Below are 22,167 nucleotides of genomic sequence, written 5' to 3'. Positions count from 1 at the left end.
ATTTTTTGGAGGACAAAAACACCGATAAGACTGCCCGTCTTTTCGTTGAATATTCATGGTTATCTTTATTATGTTATTTACTGATAACAGCACAGAATCCCTGTATACTTTTGGAGAACATAGCTGGTTTATCATTATTTCTTCAGAGTTCCACTTTTGTGCCTAGTAAATGTAATTATTCCCCTCGGGCATGCTTTACCAGTTGCCAGTTTTATTATTGATACATTTATGTATTGTGAAAATGGAAACCTTATGAATTAATTTTGTGTAAGTAGTTGACTTTTTAAACATTATTTGAAAGCTATCCACTTATAATTTCAAAATTGATGTTTGATATTTTAAGAGACACTTTTAACTAAAGAAAACTGCTACAAATTGTTTACATACCTTTGACAGTAATTACTTTGAGTAGAACTTAAAGAACAAAGTTTGGGGAAAATAAAGGGCAGTTTCTTTAAAGATTGGATTATTTCAAATGGAAAATTAGTGGTACTCATGTGTCTGCAACTAATAGTGTTTTAAAATGAAGAAGTGTGGTAAGTTATAATGCGATGGGTATTTTGGTTTGTTTTGGTTTGGGTTCCCCCCCCCCCCTTGGGGCTGGTAGCCATATATTTTTTTCCAAGCAAAATAAGAAATGTTGTTTGAACTTGTTTGGTTTTTGATAATGAACATCAACGGTTTGTGGGATAAATGAGCAATTATCTATGGGTTCCACCACTGTAAATGGTTCCAGTTTTATAAGCTGGTTGTCATGAATGTTGAATATGTTGCATTAAAATAAATAAATTGGCTTACTCTTTTATTACTGTACTTGTTTAGTGGTAACGTCACATTGGTAACACAATTCTGTGTAGATCTATGGAGACTTGATGATTACTTTGTAATTAATAATTAAGGTGCTATTTTCAGACAGTTGCGCGAAACTTTTTCTCCGAAAATTTGTGAACCCAACCAGAGACCAGCTGACAGGTTTAATTTTTCTTTGCCCAAAAAGCTCCTGGTTTTTTTTTTTTTCTTTTTTCCTTTTTCTTTTTTTGTGAACAAGTTTTAAAACTAACTGCCGAGACCATTTTTTTTTAATTTTAGAGAAAAATAAATAAATAACACAAAGTGATGTTACCCAAGCAAGGCCTTCTAATAAAGGAGTGGTCCCCTCACCCATCCCTCCCTACCTGTGCAAGTCCTGCTCACATCAGTTTCCTTCCATCCAATTAGGCGACCTGGGAGACCCAGCCAGTACCGCCCAGACGGACTTCGGAGTGGTGATGGGGTACCTCCAAGAAGCTTACAGGATGGAACCAGGGAAGGTTTTGGACACTCCACATCACTCAAAGTTCCATTGGCTCGATCCCTGCAGATTAGTGAAGAGCTACTGAGCAGAAACCAATTGTCCACAGCTGCCAGCCTTGGGCCATCTGGATTACAGAATCATGGACAACACTTAATATTATCCAGGGAAGCCTCTTGGGCAAAACCACATTATGAGTTCAACCTCAGCCGTATGAAGTTCAGGGGAAATGGTGCACTCAGCAACATCAGTGACCTTCCTTTTCTTGCAGAAAACTCTGCCTTTCCAAAAATGGCACTTCAAGCAAAACAAGATGGAAAAAAGGATGCGAGCCATGCATCTCCTGTAGATTTAAAGATACCACAAGTTCGAGGAATGGATCTTTCTTGGGAGTCTCGCACTGGTGATCAGTACAGCTATAGCTCTTTGGTAATGGGTTCACAAACGGAGAGCGCGCTTAGTAAAAAGTTAAGGGCTATTCTTCCAAAACAAAATAGAAAAAGCATGTTAGATGCTGGACCCGATTCTTGGGGCTCAGATGCTGAGCAGTCTACCTCTGGACAGCCATATCCCACATCGGATCAAGAAGGAGACCCTGGCTCCAAGCAGCCTCGGAAGAAGAGAGGGCGTTACAGACAGTACAACAGTGAGATACTGGAGGAAGCAATCTCAGTGGTTATGAGTGGAAAAATGAGTGTTTCCAAAGCTCAGAGTATTTATGGGATTCCCCACAGTACACTGGAGTACAAAGTAAAGGAGAGGCTGGGCACTTTGAAAAACCCTCCAAAGAAAAAGATGAAATTAATGAGGTCGGAGGGGCCAGATGTTTCTGTAAAGATTGAATTAGATCCCCAGGGAGAGGCAGCACAAAGTGCAAATGAATCAAAAAATGAGTAGGAATACTGTAGAGTGCCAATTACTGTACAAACTGGGTGAGCACTACTGCATTGTTCAGCTATCATTGCTTGCACCTAACTTCACGTAATGTGACACTTGTTTCTTTGCAGATTTTGCATTGACTTGTGTGTACAGAGGTGAAAGGTGCATTCTGAATGTTGCATATTTTAAATTTTTCATGTGCAGTATGGCTCGGGATATTGTTTGGCCTTTTTGCATGTTTCTCTACAAAAGAGAATTGAGTTACCTCACAGAGAACAGATACATGGAAGTGGACTCCTTGCCTGTAGAGCCTGCATGCTTTTCTTTCTTTCTTTCTTTCTTTTCTTAAGTTATATTTGCCTTTATTTAAAAAAAAAAAAAATGAAAAGAAAAGGAAAAAAGCCCCCTTTTAGAAACCACCTCTGTCATACTGGGAGCTTTATCATTACAAATTGGAAAGCCATCTTATAAAAGCATTCATGTTTCTCTTCTGCATTTCAACTAATTGAAGGATTAAACTAAAAAAAAATCCTAGGAATAATGAACCTTTGAATTTAAGAAATTTGGTTATTCAGTGATACGTAATTATTTAGGTCAATTTACATTTTATGATTTTCTTCTCACTATTAAATTTACTTAACAAATCAGCAATCTGTTTAGTGCTCACCCAGAGGGAAAGGAGGTGGAAAATGTGCACACACTACCTTCAGAAATGCTTCGGTTAATTACTTTGTAACACTACCTTTGCTGTAATTTTATTTGGTGTTTTCTAAGGGTAGAATTTGGTCTCACCAACAAGTGAGGATATAGCCTTATCTCATGGAGGACGAGCTCCGTTCTTACTCAGGAGCAGTCAGGGTACATTACATAAAACAATAGAGGATGCCTCATTTTAGCAAACTAAGTTTCTTTGTAGTCTTAAAACCTTTTACAGATTTGATCATGTGCTAACTAACGACTGTATGTCGTTGCAGCAACTAGTTTAAAATATTCAAGATCTGTTTATTGGGGAAAGGGAGAAAGAAGTAAGGAAAGAAGTGTGTTTAAGTAATTATAATATTGCAAAAGTGGTATCTAGATTTTACAGCCTCAGTAGTCTGCCCAAATATCCACATGAATGAAGGATCCATGTTTGTGGTGAGAGAAAAAAAAACAACCCCATGGTAACCTAATATGATTTAGGTTGCATTTCACGTCTAAAGATAGTTCAATCAGCAATCGAGCTCAGTAGAATTTCTATTTTAACTAATCCAGATACTAGAACAAGGGGGGAAGTGTTGTTTTTTAGTTTTTATTTAATTTGTTGCTTTCAATTTCTTTCTCTCTCTGTTTTTGGCATCCTGCATTTTATCCCCTTCTTAACCTTTTCTGATATTTAGCTGATTTTTATGGTTGTTTAGCACACAATTCAGGACTTTTCAGATCATGTTTATATAAGCACTCCTTGAAGAGCATCTAAGCTTTTTTTGAGATGGGCTTTTCAAATTACAGTAATTAAATTCAGAATATTTATTTCCTATAATTTTTTACAAGAATAACCAATAAATAAAGCCCATGAAGTTTAATTTTGCCTTGTGACCAAATTAAAATTACTGTTGGTGCAAAAACAAAATCCACACCACATACACCCTGTCTAATCTAATCTGCTGAGAAAGGTGGTCAGGCCCTTCTAAATGCTTAACCAAAAACAAACAAAAAGTCATTGGAGTTTTCATGTAGAATAAAAGTAAACTTGGAGCATTAAATTTGAGGCCGATGATTTCAGATGGATACTAAGAGTTTGAAGAGAAGTAGGTCCAGATAGTCCCGAGGCATAAATTCTTGCCTGGCAACTTTGGAGCAGTTAATTAGGTTAAGGATAGTTTTCCCTCAGCAACCTATGTGTTCAAAGGTTAGGCACACCATTGCTGTTATTGAAATAATGCACTGCTCATTCTTGACATAGCCTGGGCTTGGGTTCCTCTTTTGGTTTGGTTATTTTGTGTAGCAGTTTAATCCGTGGATGACTGAGCCTGTTTCCTCTTAGCTTTCTAATCTCAACAGGAAAAAGCAGCTTGGGTTCAGAGCAGTATATGACTCTGCAATATTTTCTAGCCTAGCTAGAAGTTGCAATAAAAATATTTTATGAAATATATGGTTTTCATCTGCAGTTGAAGGAAGTTGTAGAAAGTTTGCTGAAAGCAAAGGGCTAAGCTTGTGAAGGAATGCCTCCTTTGTTCCACACTCAGTAATTTGTCACACACAATTAATTGCAGCCATGGTACCTTTTTGCCTGACATCTGGGGTATTTGGTAGCCCAAATTGCTGCAAAAAGGCCCTTTGAGCAATTAATTTGTGCTTGCTTTTATCTCCTCTCAGAAAGGCATCATTAAAGGCCCATTTAAAAATCTGGCCCTAAAAGTTCAACTTTTGTAGTTTTACTGTTCAGAGAGGTTTAATCCTGTGTGGTAGTCTATAAAGTGATGTATGAGTTGAGTTATGTAAATTTTGTCATTGTAGTGTACATGGAGTGATCATTTTACTAACATAAATATTTTCTATGTGTGTTTCAGTGGATGACAATCGAGCAGCAGAAGAATGGTGTGCCTACCCTTTAATGCTGCAGTTTAAATAAGAGAACTTGTATTGTGTCATTTCAGATTGTAGGCTGAGACTTGTAAATAGTGAAAATTTGAGTACTTCTATTATTTGTTTTGGTTAGAAAGTGAATTTAAAAACAAACCAAACTCTAAACTTTCTCAGATTAAAAGTCCTGAGACCTGAAGATTGTAATATTCATGTCTGTGAAGCTTTTAAACATTACACTTGAGATCAGTCATGACTTGATATTCAGGTAAATTTTCTTTTCCAAGAAGCTTTTGAATAAGCATATTTCCTCCAAAGGTCGGTCGGTCTCTTTTTTTTCTTTTTTGAGTGTAGATTATTTTAAAGCACTAATTGCATTACATTGGTAACTGCAATATAAAATAGCCATTATTGTTTTGTGAAGCATGGTTGAAATTAGATAGTGGTCCCTTTTAAATTTCATGAGCCTCTCAGAAAAAAAAAAATCTTTAAAAAAAAATACAGAAAGCTGCTGAATATTTCAAAAGATATATATTTTACCTTATTGTAGGTTTTGTAAAGTTAGTTGGTAATATTCAGGTGCACTTTTAATGTTAAATTTTGTGTTCAGAGTTCCATTATACCATGTATTTCTCGGAGGTGGCTCATCACATGGCTGGCTGTCAGTCTTGGTGCCGCAGTGATCTTTTAATATTTGATTTCTCTCTTGATTTGCCACTGTTCTGTATTGGCACTTTCAGTGTAGATATTCTAGTTTGGGGACGTCCTCATAAATGTGTAATAGAGATTGGTCTATTCGCATGCTTAATTTCTGCTAATCAGAGTTTTGCATGGCCCAAACAACAGTTGACCATTTTTATGGTATGGGAAAGTATAGTTCACAGCTGTCTTTGTCACAAAAGCCTTTTCTCCTCTCATTTTCCAATAGGCAGATAATGACATTACTCTACGTAATGTTAGGAGATAATGTGTTGAACATCAATTCTTGCGGGGTTTTTTTGGTTTGTTGGTTTGGGTTTTGTTTTTTAATGAGAGAACATTGATATTATAGAGTAGATACGCTATGGCACTATAAAGTCAAAAATACTGAATAATCCTGTGGAAGGATATCTAGTTGGTGTTTTTATCATTAGCTTTCTCATTTTTCAGACAGTCGAGCCATGAAGCTTGACAGTAATGTAATGTACTATATTACTTTGTTCAGTAGGCTTTCAAGTGACTCTGAACTATGTTTGTGATGAGCTATACACGTTTTTTCTGCTCCCCAAATACCATGAAGGACAAGGTCTCTCTTTCAAGAAACATAATTTATATTTGTGTATAATACTTTTTAATATTAAGTTTGTTGTTACTCTGAAGTTTAGGTGTTGCTTGATAAACCTTTGCTGCAGCAGATCATGAATATGAGTAAGGCTTTGTGTGATAATAGGGGTCCTTATGTGAAGTTAATTACTGTTCAGTTCTGGTGAGCAAGCTCAACAAGTGTGAAGTGTGTATTAGCTTTATTTGGTACACTTTTACTTTACAATATTGAAGTGCTTTTAGAACTCTGGTTATCTTATATAAACCATTACCTCAACCAATTGGCATTTTCATTCCCCAACATTTTACCTGAGATATAATATGAGCTATATGGGATCAGACAGTAAAACAATAAGGCACAATGAGAAGTTTAGTTCCCAGTTTTCTGGAGAGAACTCTAAATTAGACTAAAAATGACTACCTGCAAAGGCCCATATCATAACTACCTTCTGTCATTAGGCAGTAGTTAGCAACCTTTGAGCTGCTAGTGAGCTATGTGTTCTCCCCCTGCCCAAGTAAGCACATGGTGCAAGGCCTGAAGCCTTTGTGATTCTCTTACATTTCATTGACCCATAATAGTGAAGCTTGGATTCAGTTAGTTATTTTTGCAAAACAAACTAATGAGTCAGCCCAATGTCAGAACCTGAAATTATTTTAGTAGTTACAGCAGACAAATGACCGTTCGGTGTTATTTTCTTTAACAGCTATTGTCCCTGTAGATTTAATTTTGAAACCACATATTTTTGCTTTTGTAATTATGCTTTCTTTAAATGCTGGAGGTTGTTTTTGTATGAGCCATCCTTTTCTGTATATTCAGGTTGCTGTCATTGGTGATAGAATATGGCAATAGACTGAATTGCTCCACTTAATCTTTTATGGAAGACATTGAAAGTTATAGGTTAAATTTTGACCTTCATTGAAGATATCAAAAATTGTTTTCCTTGTTACCACTTTCCATTGTAATTAGGTCTTCATTAATACTATGGTCAGGCCAGTGTTATTAGAAACTAAATGGCTTTAGCCAAACAGCCCATTTAGGAGAATATTAAGCTATATAGGGGCTTAAAAAAATTGGTTGCGCTCAAACTCTACTGAAAAGGAAAGAAGTATAATTCTGGTACAAGGAATGCAGACCTCCAAAGTCTTCTTAGGTTTTTTTTTTTGATTCATTCTGTCCTTGAGACTTAACAGGATTTGTGAACATGGTGACTGAAGGGAAAATAGAGGAAATTCTCTGCATGTCCTCTGTCTCTTATTCCCAGATAAACTCACAGTTGCCTTTCAAAAAAGCAGACATTAGCCCTGTAGCTGTGTGCCCTAAATGTTATGAAGGAGATGGGGGAGGGAGGTAAGGAGTCGGATGGGAAAGTATGTAGACTTGAGAAGAGGCTAAAGATTCTGTACTACGATACTAACAATGAGTCACAGGATAGATAATGTGGTAAAGTTGGGCCACCTTCATTTGATAGTCAGAAAAATCTTTTAGATGATTTGAAAATGAGAATCAAGGCTAATTAATGTTGATTTGACAATAAAACATGAGTTAATTCTGCAACTATTTGGGGGGTAATTTTAAGGTTTCCAGTTCATTTAGAGCTGTATCGATAAACGCTAAAAAACAAGCACTTTTAGTTAATCATCGATTTATTGGATGTAGCAAATATTATAATCATATTTAATCTTTATAGTTTGAATATGGAAATGAACTCTTTACCCCATCTTGAACTGTCTTTGAACAGACTCAAGGTGATCTTTTCAACACTGGAAATGACCCTACACACATACCAAAAAAATCTAAAGCAGTAAGACGTATTTGAAGATCCATACCTCTTAGAACTTTTTAGATTTGTCTTGGGAAAGAATTTATGAACCTATAACCAGTATTAGTGCAGTCTTGGGTTCCTTGTTCTGCATAATTGCACCCTTTCTCAGGTATGTCCTGAAAACATAAATTTTAAAATAATCTCTTTAGAGATTAGATTCTCAGTGGATAGTGTGTAAGGGGACTGGGGGGAGGGGGTGGGAGGGTTGGCCACAGGACACTGACACAGTAGAGCAGGGATTTTTAACATTCAATAGCCAAATAGAATTTCAGTCTAGAATATTTTTACCCCCTCAGAGTAAGTGAAACAACATCTATTATTTGGTAAATACCCGGTGCTACACTTCTAAAGGTCTTTTCTTTCATCCAGGTAACTTTTTTTTTCCTGCTTGGTGAAAGGGTATATAGTAAACTTTACTGTCACTAGGAAAGCACTTGCCCGAAATGTTTAAAGTACTAGAAAAGGGATAATTCAGCACTTTTTCTGTTACAACACTAAAGTCTTAATTTATCTTCAGAGTCTTAGGTACTGTAAGTTTTAGCGTGATTATTTAAAAATATAAAGCATAACTACATAATACGGGGTCAGATCACATTTATATAAATCTTGTCTTATTTAAAAAAAAAAAACAACGTTCTGTACCTTTCAAGCAATTCCAAATGATTGCCTCACGTTTCCCATTTCATTAAGCATTTCAGGCTTAAGAATTTGGAATTTGAGAGGAGGTGCGGGGAAAATTCCCCAACATGAAAAATTGTGTCAGACCATTTTAGAAAAATAAATCACTAGGAAAATGGGTAGGGATTCTCTCTCCCTTTAAGTCTTCAGGGAATGAGCAGTATTTAGAATCTTTGGCTGAAATTCAAGCCTTTTTACTGTGTAAATTTTTAATATTAATTCACTGACATGCTTTTTACATCAGAGGACTGAAAATGGATCTTAATGTTTTTAAGTTGTGGAAGGGTATATTTCTAAAATGAGGGGGGATAATTAACTAGGTTAGTATACCAGCATTAGTAAGTTTAAGGAATTTTAGTATGTAATAGCAAAGTGTTTGATTAAAAGTCTAATCCTATATTGCTAGTCGAAATTAGTTATAATTCTGATATAGGAAAGATAATAGTCATTGGATATTGATATGCTGTGCTGTCAGAAAACCAGACTAAGATAGAAACCTTTATCTGACTCCCACATGTTGCTTGTTCTGATGGGATGTATTCTTTACAGCAGCTTATTGCTGCTTTGAGAAGAAATGTATAAACTATACATTTGGAGTGTTTGCATATAATTCTTTATAACCTCCACTTAAACTGTCAGACATTGGTATTTTATCAGTCCACACTGTTAAATAAAACTAATGTTCTTAGGAATCCAACTTGTACACACTGTTTAAAAACCCTCAGGGACAGTTTACACACTATTCTCACTCAATTCAGGTACTTTGATGCTATTCTTAAACCTAACAGTGACTTGTATTTTTCTGTTTTGCTTTTATTTCGACGTGCTGGTAGCACATCCTTGATGAATGTCAACTTAAAAACTCAGTTCAGGTATCCAGGTATAACTCAGCCAAACATTTTAAAGCTGCATATAACTCTCCAGCACACGGTGCCTCACACTCTTATAGTGGCATTCTATATATTCAGTTATTACTACTGAGCAGATAATATGGGGGTTCCTGTTAACAATGAATTTAAAAAAAAACAAAATGTGCATAAATGTATAGCCAGCACATGTGTAACACACGCACACACACACACACACACACACACACACAGACACACACAAACTATATATTTTTAAATGCCACTAATAGCCAGCACAATTAAATGACATTCCTTGCTGCTTCTGTAAACTATAACAGATGCAGTTCCTCCTCGATGTGGCTCTTGCTTCTTCACCACACTACTACTAAATTCAAGCACTGGTCCTTGGGTGTCTGACCTCTACATTCTAGTTTATGCAATGTCTTTAGAGAATTCTGTGCACTGGCCACTGTGATGGAACCGTTGGGCCAGTAGTGCTCTGAGTTTATTAGTAGCGATTCTGCCAAAGTTGGTGTTGTAACATGAGTATGTAAATGTCAAAAAAATTAGCAGAGGTCTAAGTCTGCATATCAGCAGACAATTTTGTCAGTATATTTTGTAGCCCTGAAGTCCTCAGTGACAAGTTTCTAATGATGTGAAGTTCTAATTCCAGTGTTTAGCCCTTCGCATCTTTACTGTTAAGACTTGTCTGCTAGAGGTCTTTATTCTTTAAGACTCCTTTTGTTTTCTACAGTACTGTCTGTGGTTAACAAAACAGATTATTCCTCTGCTTTAATATTTGATATCTTACATCTAAAAGGAACTCTCCATATATAAAACCCATAGCCTTTGAAGATATAGAACATGGCATCTTTCAGATTTCTAGATGTTCAAGTGTCATGCAACAAAACAGGAACCCCCTTTACTCTTATGGACCTCATTTCAATATACTGTTTACAGTTTGACGGAATTGTATAATTTAATATTTCTCTTGTACTGTAGTTTATATTTATTTACAGATTTTTTTTTGTACTGTGTGATTTGAACTTTTTGTTCCTTGCTATGATCAATGTTTATGTAGTAGAGCACTTATGATCACAAATTAAGTTTTTTGGTTTGATTGCACTACATTAAATTTTTTAATGCAGTTCTGATTTTTGACTGGACTAAAATAAGCTGTGTCTTAATGTATGTGATGAGTACTTAAAACTTTAATCCATGTGGTCCCCTTTTTTTTGCATTGTATGTCAGAAGCGCTAGTTCTTTCGTGCATGTGTAAGATTTAATGGTTCCATTGTATTATTTGACCATGACATTTTGGAGAAACATTCCCAGCTGTAATGTTGTGTATGGTAGTTCTCACTGGATGCTAGACTTTTCAAAACCACTATTCTTCTAATAAATTTTGTTGTGAAAAGCTGTTTTAAAAGCTTGTTTTCTACTTCTTAAGACTTTAATGCGTTTTTAAAAAAATCCATAGAAGGGGTAAGATTTCCAGGTGTACTGTAAATGTACATGGTAATGGAAGTTGGTAATTTTTTAATGGTAAATCCTTTCCAGATGACCTCTTAGATAACTCGAAGTGGCTGTTTCATAATTGTGCATTGGTATTTGGGTGCCATACTGCCTTGTAACTCTGTGCCTTTACTAATGTGATGCTCCCCTACCTCAGTTTTCTTTGTTTGGATTATTCACTTTAAAAAGTTTTTTTCAGCTAGACAAGATATATATTGATATTTTCATAATACCTGGTTTCTGGACTTACATAATTATTTTCTGAAAATCATAATTTTCTTAGAGTAAAACTTTATGCTGGAGTTGCTTGCTAAAACAATGATTTACTAAGTTTTGCTCTTGAAGCACAAGTATGAAAGTAACACTGTCAGTTGAGGTTATTATAGTCGTTCTGATTTCTTGGGAAGGTGCTGGCATTTCCTTTTACCTGGACAAATAAAGAACAGCATATATGTTGCTCAGTTGTGGTTTTTAGAAACTAGGTGTATAAAGAAGTTTTAGATTATAAAGTGATTCCTCTTGTAAAGTGGTGAGGGGAACAGCTGAATTATAGTGATAAAGATTAGAAATGGTATAGCAAAGTATTGGAGGAAGCTTTTTCAAGGTCATGATATACATGTAATTAATGTAAATTGAAGTGATTTATGATCATTTCTAATGGCATTTTATATTCAAAAATGATGCTGCTGTTGGTAGTTGCTCCAGATTATCTTTTAGTTAGTATTTTTGTTTTATTTCTTTGGCTATTTCTGCCTTTTGTTCCAATGTTTATAAATTTGGAAATTTTGTTGGTACCGTAGGCTTGTTTATTGGCTTCATTTATTCCCCTTAGTCATGCCACGTGTTTATAGAACGTTTTTCTGGAAACCTAATTACTACTACTTTGTAAATTTCAAAGCTATAATTACTTGTTTCTTGCCATTATCCATTCTAACCTGGTGGCCAGATCAATATAGTAGGATTATAATCTGGCATCTCATAAGTGAATTCATTTTAATTGTCCTGTTTTCAAATTGGTATTTAGTTCCTTCAATTATTGTAACTTTAAAAAGGACTTACTCCTAATCCAGAATTTTTTTCTTTGATTCTGTTGATACTTTGGAATTAATTGAAGGACTCTATATGTATTAACAAGGTGTCGGAATCAGGGAAATTGCGTAAGGGAAATGGAGTGGGAAAATGGGATAGCTTTCTGCCATTTTCCAAGTTGTATGATTGTTATTTTTTCCTCAAGAACTGTCCCTTTCTCTCACCAGACACTTGTATTGAAATGTAATCTTACTACGTCATACTGTGCTAGATTTTGTCGCCGAAAAGAGTTGCAAAAATTTTTTTTCTTAATAGAATTTGCTAAGCAATGCGGTAGATAACGGTTCTAATATTCCAAATGTACACTTTATCATTATCGGCTTCCAGTGGTTAGCATTTAGCACAGGATTTTATTAATCCTATTCAATTTACAAGTTATTGGACTTCTGCTGTTTTTGGAGGCAATGGTGTTATCAAGCTGGAAATGGTGTATCAAGCTGCATTTACAATTGGAGTAGAAAGGCTTTTTTTCAGAGGTTAGTGGAAAAGAAATATTCTCAAAAAATAGTTAATAGTTTAAGCCATGATTTGGTTAGAGTGCAACTTGGAAAGTAAGAACTTGGGAAGTAAGCAAAAATAAACTCATAAGGATTAAATCTTGAGTCTGAAGCTTTGTATAGGCATGTAAAAACATTAGTGTTTATTGACTAGTAGTTTTATGATGTTAATTGTACTCTTGCCAACCATATTTGATCAGCAATATGGAGTGATAAGGGATTATTTGGTATTTTAAATTTCTGTCAACTTGGTATTCTAGCTAGATCACTCGTGTTTTCATCTGGAAAATCATAGTGGTAGCCTGAATGCCGTTTAGGCCTCATTTCACCTCTGAGTCTATTAAATGCAATCTTCTATTAAATGTGAGACAAATATACTAATTACATCTGTTCTAACATTGGGAAATACAGTAGCAACCTTTATTGAATAATAAGGTATAAACTTTAGGTCTCCCCTTTGCATTGTAGCGTTTTCTAAAGGAAAAAGAAATAGATCTGGATCTCATTTTAGATGCCTTTTATTTAAAACAAGTCTGTTTTTTAAAGTTTTTATTATGAACTGTATGAATGTGATGATACTTTTGCAAATATTATAAGGTATGTTAATTTTAAAGTATGTTATTTATAATGTCTGTTTCTGTTGTGTGCAGGCTAGTTCTGTCTTGAATATTGGAGCACAAAGAGTTCTGGGGGATCATTGGATATAATTAGTCTTGATTAGAATCCGTCTTGGAGAATGCAGATGCATGGGTCCTGTACCAGATCCACTGAATCAGTTTATAAGTGTGAGGCCTGAACATGTTCTATATTTTCAAAATGTGACACAGGAGTTTTTTTTGGTTTGGGTTTTGTTTTTGTTTTTGTTTTCTTTTTGTATTTTTGAAGCTTATTTAGTAGATCTTTTTCTAGTTGTGGCAGAGACGCATAAAATTTACCATCTCAACCATTTTTAAGTATACAGTTCAGTAGTGTTAGGTATATTCACATTATTGTGACCACAGGAACTTTTGAGTAGCCCCCCCCCCCATTGATTAAATGCTGTTTGTCCCATTCTAATCTTTCATTTTTTTAAATGAAAAACATGGAATGTGGCGAGTTTAAGGGATTTGCCCTCCTCACATAGCATTAGTTGCCCTTAATACTCATGATTCCAAACCATTAAACTTATCTCTATACCACTTTGGCACTCCTGATTCAACTTTAGAATGAGAGGTTTAATCTGCTAATAATTTTCTTTTAGGTTCACTTTTTAACTTAATTAAATCTCAAGTATTAATTTAGTTTCACCCTTCTGGAGATGTACATTGCTTTTTAGGAAGAGAATTAAATCTGTATTATAAAATTACCAGTTAAGAAATTATGTTAGAAGCTTACAAACTTTATTGTTGAAAAGAAGTTAGGGTTGCTGACTCAGTGCTAGAGGAAATGAATCTTGACGAGTAGGTAAGGCATATAGAGGAGAGGAGAGAATATCCCAAAAGACAGAATTTGATGGACCTGGTTTAAAATCCCAGCCCTTCTGATTTCTTCGTACATGATCTTGAACAAGTTCCTGCAACTTTCTGAGCCTCAATTTCTTATCTGTAAAAGGAAGCTTTTACCACCTGCCTCAGAGATTTGCTATGAGGCTCAAATGAGATTCTGTAGGTGAGATACTTAGTACTATGCTGGGCTCTTCGCAAATACTCAAAAAATACAAGGAGTGAAAGCATCTGGCAGGAGTTAATTTAATGTGAGGGAAAGTGAGAAAATCAGATTGAAAGTAGTAGAGGAAGTCGTTTGTATTGATTAGAACTTTGAAAGAGGCAGATGAGTTTGTATTAGGGACACTGGGCAGCCAGTCTTCTTTTTACTGCAGTCAGAGACATAAAACTGTTGGAACTGCGATTAAAAGCTGGAATGCTGCTTTTCTGCATTTCTTGGTCCTGTTCCACGGGCATATTATCAAACTATTAGTCATTCTTTGTTTCTTTTCAAAGACTAGACTAACAGTTGTTTAGAAAGTAGAATATGTTTAAGATTAAAAATTACAAAGGAGTAGAATTTATCTGCATTTCCATTGTAAACTGAGTTTCTTTGTATAGTCACGGTTGAAGGTTTACATGCTTTGGAGATTTTTCTTTTTATGTGGTGGTAGTTTTAATAGCAAAATATAAGAGCCAAGCATGGGAGTGGTCACGTGTGCGTGCATATGTGTTTAATCATTAGACCATTAGTTTTCCAGTGAAATAATTTGGGGAATCTTCTGCCAAAGATTTAGTGATTTTAGTTACACTCTTATCAAATCGAAGTTTGACCATTTCACAGATAGATCATAGCTAGCACAGTTTAGAGGTGTCATTCCAGCATCTATTAAATCAGCTAGGAACATTTTGCCAGGAAAACCTGGCAGTGTAGCATTAGTTAGATAAAGATGAATTAAGAAGATAACCAGGATAGCAGATTCTTATGAGGTGCTTGGAATTGGTAAGTCAGTGTAGATCAGTTTAGTGGGTCCTAACCAACATTTTAAAAGAAATAAAAGAGAAAAAGCACGTACCATATAATAAGGATAAATACTGTTTCATTGAAAGTGTGTGTCATCATAGATAATGCACCAAGATGTGTGCTTCATCACTGGGTAAAAAGTATTTCTTGTTCTGGCTTGTAGTCAAAACTCTAATGTAAACCATACCTTTTCATCCCAGTAATTCTGGTACCTTGGAGAGCATGCTAGCAACCTCTGCTTACAGCTAAGAGCCTACACCTTTTACTGTCTGATCTTCAAAATTCTCTTCTTCCTTTCCCTGCCTCATTGATTTGAACTCATTTTCAAATGAGGCTCCTCAAAATGGAGCCTACTTTTAAAAAAAAAGAAGATGGCAGTTCTGGGTAATGTGAAACAAACGTGAAAATGAGGAGAAACTAGTGGCAGGAAGCTTAAAATACAGTATTCTCCAAGGAAAGTCGGGTCAGTATGGTTGAACTGGATAGTAATTGGAAGCAAGAGAAAGGAGGGAACCTAGGGATAAGGAGTGAGGTGAAATAAATACCTCAGTATGTGTGTGTGTGAGTGTATACATTTAGTTACACTTTGTTTTCAATATTCCTGAGTGAAGACTTGAATATACAGATGATTCTGCTTTTAGTTCATCCCACTCCAACACACCTCCAACAGTAGACTTGAGATTCCAGAGAGGTGGAGTGGAGAATGATGATAAAGGGCTTAATTCCAAGAACACCCCAGAATGGTAGATATAAAAATGCTTTGCTTATCCCTATATTTCAAATTTTAAAATATATACCTCCTCTAATATTCATGAGGTGAACAAGTGATAAATGATATTTAGGAGCCCTTTTTAAGGTTTTACATTTTACAAAGTGATCTAGTCTTTAAATGATTACAGTTATTAGGAATGCCATCGTGATTTACTATGTGACAAAAGTAGAATTTTCCACTTTTAAGTCTTAAACCGCAGATTTGTATGGTTTCAAGAATGGAGATTAAGAACCTCAAGAGAACATGAGAAAAGTTAAGATCTAGAAGATCCCCCTAACAATCATGAAAAGCTCAGGATACTATCAAATATCTGCTGCTTATTATATAATCTGCTAGTCTCCCTCTTCCTTTCACCCAAAAAGAAACTAAGACTATTTGTCAGAAACACATCACCCTGTTTCTGGAGAGGAAAGAACATTTGTGTTGCTGGGATCTGTTGTGTGAACTGTTAAAGTCCTCTTGTTTGTTTTTGTGTCAGCCCCCTGTGCTGACACACGGCCTTGCAAGGTGGTGGTGTGGGTATTGAGTTGATGGTGGTTGTTACCACTATTATTACAGAAGAAATATGCTCCCCTTGTAATGGAGTCTTGTCTGGATGCCAGGGAAGTGCACGGTCCTTGGCTTCTCCTGGGCCTTGACAAATGTTTCTTTCCCCTCACCCCATGATGAGGGGATTTGAAAGAGCCCCATGATATGGTGCGTTCTCTCGTGTGGGGAATGAGCACCTGGTTTCTGCTTCAGCAGTGGTATTTTTTTAGTCCGTCATCGTCCTGGTCATTTAAACTGGGAGTGAAAGAGCAGTTTCTCCCGAAGAGCAACATAGATTTTAATCCTCTATCTGACTAAAAATCGAAAAGAGAAATAGGTCAGTCAGCTGGCTTGTCATGAGGTCTCCTATAGTCCTGACTTCCTAAAATGTCAGTTATGCTTTTTCTATCCAGATCTCTCTTCACTATGGCTTCACTAACTCAGGCTAGTGACACACTCTTTTTTAGTTCAAAGCAGCCTGAGGTAGAGGTCTGTCCTCTTGGTCTGAAATTATTGTATTATTTCCTAAAGTCTATTTCACAGTGTTTTCTAAGAATTCTTAGTTAAAATACTCATTAGATTAATAATTTAGGTTTGTGCTCTCACCAAACCAGTATTTAGCAATATCACTTAGGGATATTTCTTCCCTCACTTCCAGGAACTATTATTTTTTAATTCATGCCCTCCAGTCCAAAATCCTGTGCTTTTCACAGCCTATGAATCTTTCCTCCTTTTGTTTAAATTAATATCTGGATGTAATGTATTTGGTCTTACGTGCATAGTCTTAGATGATAGAAACAAAAATCAATCTGGTAGGAAAATTAAAAACTTTATCAGATGTAGATAGTTTGGCAGAAGCATCTGTGAACTCATTACATTCCTAGAAAGGAGACAAAGGCATTGGACTATGGTGCTTAATGACTCCTTGCTCTGACTTCTTTTTTTTTTTTAAGATTTTATTTATTTATTTGACAGAGAGAGAGAGACAGCCAGCGAGAGAGGGAACACAAGCAGGGGGAGTGGGAGAGGAAGAAGCAGGCTTCTAGCAGAGGAGCCTGATGTGGGGCTCGATCCCGTAACGCCAGGATCACGCCCTGAGCCGAAGGCAGATGCTTAACCGCTGTGCCACCCAGGTGCCCCTGCTCTGACTTCTATTCATCAAGTAACCTTCTGATTATATTTTGGCTTCTGGGGTACATTTGCCTAAAGGGTAAAAATATGTTAAATAAGAATTTCCTTGATAACTATATTTTTATTATAACAAGAAATTTGACAATTTGGTTAAATTAGAAATGGGAGATACAAGCCTTAAAAGGCTTTCTCATAATAATAGCCTCTTATCAGAGATATTAAGCCCCGAGATACAGAAAAGCTAACAAATTATGGCTTCATGCTCAGTAAGGACCCCCTGAAGCACTTCTCGTTTCCCCCAATATCGATTATTCATAGTTTTTGGAATCTTTGTTCTGCCATGCTTCTAGCAAACTTGGCTAGAAACACGGTAAACAGAAAGCTGTTACAAAGGGATTCCATGTCTTGTTTTAGATGAGTAGTTCTTCACTATTTTTCCATTTCACACCTGAACAAGATGCTATTTGCTATCAGCAATCACCCAGGGTTTGAAAATACACACACACACACACACACACACACACACACACACACACACACACTCCTCCTCCATGTTTTTCATATCTGGGGGAGTGATCATTCTCTTTAACCCCAATTTTGAGAGATGCTTTTTCTATCTAAATCCATCTAAACTCTATTTCACAAAATTTGGATTTCAGCCACCTGGAAGTCAGGTATTAAACTGCCTGATTTTAAGAGGTCACTTTCTGTTTTGTGATCTTATTTCTTAATTTCTTTGTCACCTACTGTACCCTTTTATTGTTTCTTTTAGTTCAGTTCTGTGGAAGGAAAACTTGGTTGTTCAATAGCTTAGAGGTTCAACTAAACTATATATGGCTTTTGGAAAATCTCCATAACCCATGCTGCCCACCTTCTCCTCTACTCCACACACACATACACACAGTAAATGTTGTCATAGCACTTGGAATATTCCTGTGTCCAAGTATGGGTGATCCACAGGTGTGAAATAGCCATGGGTGGATGTATTTCCCAGTGCAGAGCAAGGACTTGTCAGCAGACCTATCCAGGCCCTTGAAACACATTTTCTATGTTCAGAGGACCAGAAAATAAGGAATTAGGGAATGTAATTTCAGGTTATTGTCTAGCAAAAAACACAGTTCTTCTTGCCTTGAGGAGAACTGATGATGCATTTTTTATGTTTTCTTGTATTTAAGTCGAAGAATCAAGCCAAATTAATGTACTTCTCTTAACTATCTGGTCTACTCTGTCAAGTGTTGTCTCTAGCTTTCTCTCCCCTTCTGTTTTCCCAGGACTACCTTTTTCTGCTACTAAGATCAGCTCCCATCCAAACATCATGCAGTGTCTTTATTGCTCTTTTGTATTTTGGTCATCATTGATGTTGCATTTGCCATCAAGAGTTTTGTTGGTAGTTAGCAAATATTGGAGAGACTACCTGAATCCATCAATCCCAGATTCTAGACTCTTAAAACTGTCCTTTCAGCTCTCTGCCATTTCTCTTCTCGTTTTATTCTTTTTTTTAATCTTTATTTTATTATTATTATTTTTTATTTATTTGACAGAGAGTGTACAAGCAAGGGGAGCAGCAGAGGGAAAGGGAGAAGCAGGCTCCCCACTGGGCAGGGAGCCCGATGCAGGACTTGATCCTAGGACCCTGGGATCATGACCTGAGCTGAAGGCAGATGCTTAACTGACTGAGCCATCCAGGTGCCCCTCATTTTATTCTTTTACCTTAAGATAACATAAGCATTGACGACCCACCATTTACATTAACCACAGGAATGCTTTTTTGGGGGGAATTTAAGTATTGCAGTATTGACAAAGTAGGCGAGTTCAACTGTGTCTAACCTCTGATCTGGAAAAACATCATTGAGTAAATCATTACAGATAGGGTTGTGAAACAACACATCACTCTTAAACTGTGCCTTTCAAAGTTGTTATGAATATTATCTTATCCTTTGACCACACCCTTTAGAATTAGGCATTGAGCTGGGGATAGAAAGACGGAGTGGTCGAGGTCATGTAAGCTATTTCTCTCCCAGGAGAGACATTCAGAACTAATCCAGGGAGTTGGAAGTCAAGTTTCCCTCTTCTGCAGCCCTGCGTCGCATTTACCAGTCCCTGGGACCTTAAAGCTCTTTACTGGTGGTGAAGTATTTCTGACTGATAAATAATTTACTTAACTATAACAGACTCCTGTTGTTGAGCAGAAAGAACATGAAATCAAACAAGTGATTTTGAAATCTGTGATGAATTATTGTTCTTGTAAAGATCTTACATAGTCAGGTGTGAGGGACGTACCATCATACTAACTGTAGTCACTAAACTATGACATAGTGCTTCCCCTTCAGTCAAGCTGAGTGAATGGGCCACAGGACAGAAGCTCGCGCCTCTCTTTTTTCACCTTCTTAGTGCCTGAGAGTATTCTAAATCAGGGCAAGTGCATATTTAGGCTCTCTCAAAGGCCTAAGACTATAGGAAAAAACGGAATAACTGGAAGCAAAGGTTAAGACTGTTTAAAAATCAGGCAAAAACTAGCCAGTTTTTTAAACTGCACCCATTTTTTTAAAAACATGAAAAAATTGTAATAGAATTAAATTTTAGAAAGTTGAGGTTAATTTTTAAAATTAAATATTCAAATCATCTGAAATTAAAATTTGTCTAGACCTAAAATCTTACTGAGAAAATTTCTAGAGAAAAGGTAGGAAGCTTGATAAGTTAGAGGCACAGTCAAAAGTGATTTTATTACTGTAGTTATAAAGTTTGCTATTATAACAGGGCCATTTAATGACACTTGGACAAAGGTTAGTAATAATGTGAAGGTTCTCATATCCAAGTGAAGCTACTGGTCCAGTTGCCTTCCAAACATCTCAGATTCAGAATCTTATAAACACCTCAACTCAGTGTGTACAGAAAGGCACTCATCAGACACATACATACCACAGCAATCACCAGCCCCCAGCTTCATTCCCTGTATTCCCTTCTCAGCAAGTGTTGCTGCCCAGGAAGAAAACCCAGGAAGCATTCTTGATATTCTTTTTCTGTCCAAGAAAAAACAGAAGAGCATGAAATATGATCCCTACCTAGTTGCTTACATCTCAAGTAGCTCAAGTAGCTTACATTTGCTTGGAAAGCTAAGACAAAGACAAGTCAGTAAAAGAGACAAGATACAAGATATGTAAGATACATATACATGATTCCTTATGATTGCCAGTATATTTTACAAACCGCTATGGCTTAGGATTTCAGGAAAAGATGCAGTCACTCCGGGACTCCTGGGTGGCACAGCGGTTAAGTGTCTGCCTTCGGCTCAGGGCGTGATCCCGGCATTGTGGGATCGAGCCCCACATCAGGCTCCTCTGCTATGAGCCTGCTTCTTCCTCTCCCACTCCCCCTGCTTGTGTTCCCTCTCTCGCTGGCTGTCTCTATCTCTGTCGAATAAATAAATAAAATCTTTAAAAAAAAAAAAAAAAAGATGCAGTCACTCCAGGTGGTATCCGGATAGTGTTGAGGTCCAGGATATAACTGATGAAGAGCTCCCTACCTCTTACTCTGATGACCTGTGGTTCACCAGTACATTCTCCCTGATGTTTTTTACCAGGAAAACACACAAATGACCCTTTGTTGATGTCTTTCTTTTAAGCAAGGTTGCCGTTTGCAGTTTTAACCTTTTCATCTCCTGGACTCTCTCTCATGCTGTTTTTCAGCACCCAGATGCTATACTGCTGTTCCAGGTTAGCATTCAGTGGGTCCTGATGTTTCTGCAGTATGTATGCCTTGGTTGTGAAGACTCCACTTCCCCTTTCCGTAGTGCTGTGGAGCAGATTCATACCTACCTGTACTTGTCTGTTCTTTCGGGACTAACTAGCCATGTTGCCACAACCATTGCTTCAGGGATGGCTTCATGGCCCCTTGGAAAATCTTACATTAGTTGAGGCTAATTAAAGTACTGAAGCACTATTAAATTATTGAAGCATGGAACAAAGGCGGATGTCTCACAGCCGTAAAAGAGGTTAGATCTCACCTGTGGGTTAATTATTACTCAGTTTTTATTCTGTGTGGGCATCACTTCAGAAGAAAGCGCTTTCTCGGTTTCTTTCAGAGCACTCTGTCCTCTTATTGGGTGCACATCTTGATTGTATTAACCTGCAAGCATATTGTCAACCCCAAATACTAAAGTCTGCTTCCAGAGCAAAGCCATAGGCATGGAGCAGTGTCCAGAAGATGTTCACACTTCAGCGATAGTGGTGCTTCTTGAGTTGGGGGGAACCAGTTATCTCCAGTTTTTTTCTTCAGTAAGATGCCATGATATTTCTTCATCTTTTTCATAAACCTTGATCAGCCTTTTTTACCTTTTTTCATGTATTGCTAAAATGCAGTTTTTTCATGCATTGAAAAGGCAGTGATATCCCACTTATTTATATCACCTCTCTCAGAAACATCAGGAACAAGTCCAAAAACCAAAAACTGAGAAAGAAAGACCACTGAGCAGTTGAAGTTGTTAGAAAATCCATGTACTTTACTCATAAAACTCTTCCTGAAACCTTCATCCAGAGTCTTTATTTTTACCTGAAGTACCGGTCTAGCGCCTGAAGTAAGCCTGCCAAACACAGCTTCTATTTGGAAGCCAATAAGAAGAAAGAGTTTAATAACATACAGACTGCCAGCATAACTTTTTTATATTAAGGCAGTCAGATTTACTTAATCAAGTAGCCCCCAAGGCTATCAATATATTTCAGTTCAGTATAATAAAACTAATAGCTGTGGCACACCTGGGTGGCTC

The 22,167-nt window shown here is 36.6% G+C and overlaps 1 protein-coding gene across 17 annotated transcripts in view; it reads left to right on the top strand.

The window, feature by feature from the left end:
• Positions 1 to 22,167, top strand: part of LCOR (ligand dependent nuclear receptor corepressor) — a 171,605-nt gene that overhangs the window by 142,166 nt on the left and 7,272 nt on the right. For 16 of the 17 annotated variants that reach the window (XM_040624784.1, XM_040624783.1, XM_040624794.1 and 13 more), the window contains one exon: positions 1,219 to 10,807. The exons of the other annotated variant lie outside the window; for it this stretch is intronic. In XM_040624784.1, the coding sequence (XP_040480718.1) occupies positions 1,219 to 2,188 (970 nt within the window). In that variant the 3' untranslated portion in view covers positions 2,189 to 10,807. Of the gene's footprint in view, positions 1 to 1,218; positions 10,808 to 22,167 lie in introns of those variants that run through there. 17 annotated transcript variants of the gene reach the window in all.

The sequence above is a fragment of the Ursus maritimus genome, unplaced genomic scaffold (genome assembly GCF_017311325.1).
Source record: "Ursus maritimus isolate PB19 unplaced genomic scaffold, ASM1731132v1 scaffold_7, whole genome shotgun sequence".
Taxonomy (NCBI): Eukaryota; Metazoa; Chordata; class Mammalia; order Carnivora; family Ursidae; genus Ursus; species Ursus maritimus.
The sequence above is the reverse complement of the archived record's forward strand: the minus strand, read 5'-3'. Positions and strand labels throughout refer to the sequence as shown.